We start from the raw sequence: 3,992 nt of genomic DNA, 5'->3' as shown, positions 1-3,992 counted from the left end.
CTCACCTGTGACTCTGCAGTAATGCAATCAACTCACTCCAACTGGAACCAGTCCTCTGAGGCGAGCTCAAAGCCAGACCCAACCTCGCTGGAACCGCAGGAGGAACACAAAGAAACAAACCCACCCCAGAGCAGAGTTAACACTAAAGCAAGGAGCTGCATCACATCTGTGGTGAATAGAAACCACCTCTGCAGCCAGCTGTACCTTTGTCCTTCTTGAAATCCAGTGCATCTTGTTTGTCTGTGACGATCTCCTTCATGTTGACCACGCTGCGGTGGATGAGCTGCCGCAGGATTTTGATCTCACGGATGGCCGTGATGGGGAATCCTTCCTTCTCATTGTCCAGGCGCACCTTCTTCAGAGCCACCAGCTCACCTGCATGCCACAGAGGGGCACAGCCTGCTCACCTGCACCCCCAAGGGAGTTGGGAGCAGCTCCAAGCAGGGAAAATGCCCACTAAGGGACCTCCTTGCTCATTTTAGTTCTATCGCTCTGCTAGGAGCTCTCACCTGACACCTGTGCTTTTCCTAGAGAAATGGATTTGTAGAGCCTTATAAATAACACCAGATACTTTGGAGAAATGGAACTAGGAAAGATGCATTGTAGTAGGAGCCACAAAGAGTAACTTTAGATGACTGGCTTTAAGACATTTGCAGTATGGTGTGGTAAAAGCTGATAAGCCAAGAAATGCTTCTACTATATTGTAATATGCTTCTACTACTGGATTGGAATGCACTTCTACTACTGGATTGTAATTAAGAAATATTTGGCTTCTGATTGTGATGGTGTGAATCATAACATCTGTGACTGAGAATAGAATAAAAGTTTTTAAAACATCTCTCACTTGCTCCATCTCTGGGTCAGAAAATCTAACACTGCTGCACCACAAAGTGGGAACAGAAGTTTACATTAGAATTTCCCAAGTTGTGCTGCAATAAAATCTGATCATTTAAAAAGCAGGGGTTCAGCTGGCACGTGTGGCCGCCACAATCTTCTGCCCAGGCATCAAACCACACCCCAGGGCACAGGATCTCACCAGCAGAGCAGGAACCTGGGCACTGAACTCAAAATTCCAGAGCTGCTGCTCTGCTGCCCCTTTCGGAAAACACCCGATGGAAGCACCGGAGTCACTTGTGACCCTGCAGGAATTTATCACTGTGGAGCAGCACTGGCAGGGAGCTGAGCACAAATCCAGAGTGGATTTACCTGGAGCCATGCTCACCTGTGTCCTTGTCCTTGGCTTTGTAGACCTGCCCGTAGGTCCCTTCTCCGATGATGCCGATGATGTCGAACTTGTCCACGCAGCGCTTGCCCCAGTCGCTCTCCGTCTGCCTCCTCTCCCCATAGCGAGGACAACAGATTCTGCAGGGAGGGAAGAGCTCTGTGAGACACCTGAGGGCTCCAGTTCAGTGCCACCCCACCAAAAAACCACCTGCTTGATTGGGCTAATCCATAAAATACCGCAGCAAAGTTCAGGCGTGTTGGCGTTACACTCCCAGAATTGGAATTTTTATTTTAATGGATTTTTGGTGTATAACCCCAACTACACTCAATACAGAAATATTACCCTGGAGGGCTCCAGCTCAGTGCCACCCCACCAAAAAAACACCTGCTCAACTGGGTTAATCCCTAAAACACAACAGCAAAGCTCAGGCATGTTGGCGTTGCATTCCCAGAATTGGAATTTTTATTTTAATGTATAATCCCAACTACACCCAATCCAAAAATATTATCCTGGATGGCATCATCACACTACAGAAGGGCAAAAATCAAAGTCTGGGATATTTTGCAGGATGCTGGATGTTTGGTTTTGATTTAAAACACTCTGTACAAAACATCAGGGGATTTTGCTCCTTCAATAACTGATTATGTTTGTGATCAGGGGAAGTTCTCTATGCCTTGAATGTGGAATCTCAGAATGGTTTGGGTTGGAAGGGACATGAAATATGATCCAGCCACGGGCAGGGACACCTTTCACCATCTCAGGGTGCTCCAAGCCCTGGCCTTGGACATTTCCAGGGATCAACCACAGCTTCTCTGGGCACCCTGTGTCAGTGAAGAACCCAAATTTCCCACTTGGAACAATCAACTTTTGAAAGCAACAAGAGTTTTATACAGAAATACTCATCCAGAGGTTTCTTCTGGCTAAATCAAAGAGAAAAGAGCTTTTGGGGTAGATGTGGCTAAAGGTTGGACATGACACATTCCAACAGCTTCTACAATTAATTCTCAATTAAATGGGCAAGCTGCATTTATCTGAGGGCTCAAATGTGAAACAACCCACAGGAAACAGCACTATACTGAATAATACAGAAATAGGAACTTGTTTTCTCCCCTATCTCACTTCCCTCAATAAAAACCTCTCAAACCAGTCTGAAGACTTGAGACTCCACGATTTAAAATAAAATAAAATAAAATAAAAAAAGAAGTCAGCCTTACTTTGGTCTCTTTTTGAAGGGTTGCTGAGGTGGTGTGGCTGCCTTTGGTTCTGGGGAGTCAGGAGGAGATGGGTCCCCCCCAGGGAGCTCTGGGGGGAGCGGGAGGTCCGTGAGTAAGTGTCGTGGTCTCTGCTCTCTGTCCTTCTTCACAGGTTTTGGAGGAAGAATCTCTTTTGGACTAAACTCCGAAAAGTCAATACAACACAAAAGTCAGACTCAACGAACAAACAAACAAACAAACCAAAAAGCTACTGCAGGACAACAGCTCTGGTTGACAATGTGAGGCTTAAGGGTCAAAATTAGCACATCAAAATGTAAAATAAATCAGCTTAAATTTACAATGTTAACACACCAGGAGAGAAAAGTGTCAGGGTGGAACACATCATGAACTGAACACACAGGTCTGCACTAGAACTTGTTGCATTTGCACAAATCACTACCAGTAATTCAGAATTTCCTGTGAGGCAGCTCAGGGGATCAGCCAGCACCCACTTTCTGACCTTTACTTCCTCTATTTACTCCATTTATCACCATGAAATGAAGTGCTTGACTTGGTGAGGACCACTCTAAATACAGAGCCAGGGCTAAACCTTCCTCCACAAGAAACTTTTAACCTTTTAGCAAGGACTGAAATGTGGCTTTAACTCCCAAAAGCTGCTGAGGAACCAAAAGTTGATTTTTAAAATCCAATTATCAGGAGTTTGTTTTAGGCTGGCAGGAGCAGAACCTGCTTTCTCTTTCATGTGAGGAGAATTCCTGGGTTTGAGTAGTCACAAATTCTCCATGCAAATCTCTGCTTCACCAGAAAAAGAAAAAAAATTCAGAGATCCAAACAGCCTTCCCAGGTCTGTTTTTAGGGCAGGGAGCAGATTTGGTGTTTGAGCCATCAGGTCTAACACTTTAGAATAAATGAACTGGTGGAAGTAGGTCGTTTTCCCAATTATTCTATTAGCCACTGCCTAATAATCTGCACGACAATCTCTTGTGAAATCTACTTAAGGAGGAAGGCAAAAAGCCACCAGAAATGAGAGAGGTAGATGGGCTGAAATTCCTCCCCACATTGACAGCAAAATCCTTAAAAGCAGAATAATCATGTTCAAATATCCACAGGGAATTGTTAAGGCTGGAGAAGATCAAGTCCAACCATGAACAGTCACATTCACCACTAAATCACAAAAAAACTCAGCTTCTGTCCAGAATTAAAACCAATTTCTTTCTAAGACCATGGTGGGAAGGGTGAAGGTGTGTCTGGAGAGTGAACCTGCAGTGCCCAGGTTCTAAATTACCAATTACCAGTTCTCAATTACCAAAAAAATTCCCATTTTCTTGCCTTTTATCTGTTCACTTCTCTATTTGCATACCAGCACTTGCTTCCTCTAAGCTCAGTTCCCCCAGGACACCTGGGTTGGTCACCAGGGGGAGGAAGCCAAACAGAGCCTTCAGAGCTGCCCAAGCAGAGAAAAAACCAAGAATAAACACCAGGAACACAACAAAAGCTCCTTGGAGCTCCTTTCCTCTGAACCAGCAGGGAATGGCACCCCAAAATCAGCAGGA

The 3,992-nt window shown here is 45.0% G+C and overlaps 1 protein-coding gene across 1 annotated transcript in view; it reads right to left on the bottom strand.

Annotated features, from left to right (window-relative positions):
- The window catches only part of CDK12 (cyclin dependent kinase 12), a gene marked incomplete at its 5' end in the record, with an annotated part of 27,050 nt that overhangs the window by 13,431 nt on the left and 9,627 nt on the right, over positions 1–3,992 (bottom strand). Inside the window, 3 exons of the mRNA XM_031064756.1 lie at positions 205–375; positions 1,223–1,362; positions 2,440–2,616. Of these exons, the coding sequence (XP_030920616.1) occupies positions 205–375; positions 1,223–1,362; positions 2,440–2,616 (488 nt within the window). The remainder of the gene's footprint in view (positions 1–204; positions 376–1,222; positions 1,363–2,439; positions 2,617–3,992) is intronic.

The sequence above is a fragment of the Geospiza fortis genome, unplaced genomic scaffold (genome assembly GCF_000277835.1).
Source record: "Geospiza fortis unplaced genomic scaffold, GeoFor_1.0 scaffold992, whole genome shotgun sequence".
Taxonomy (NCBI): Eukaryota; Metazoa; Chordata; class Aves; order Passeriformes; family Thraupidae; genus Geospiza; species Geospiza fortis.
Note: the sequence above shows the minus strand (reverse complement) of the source record. Positions and strands in the feature narration are given on the sequence as shown.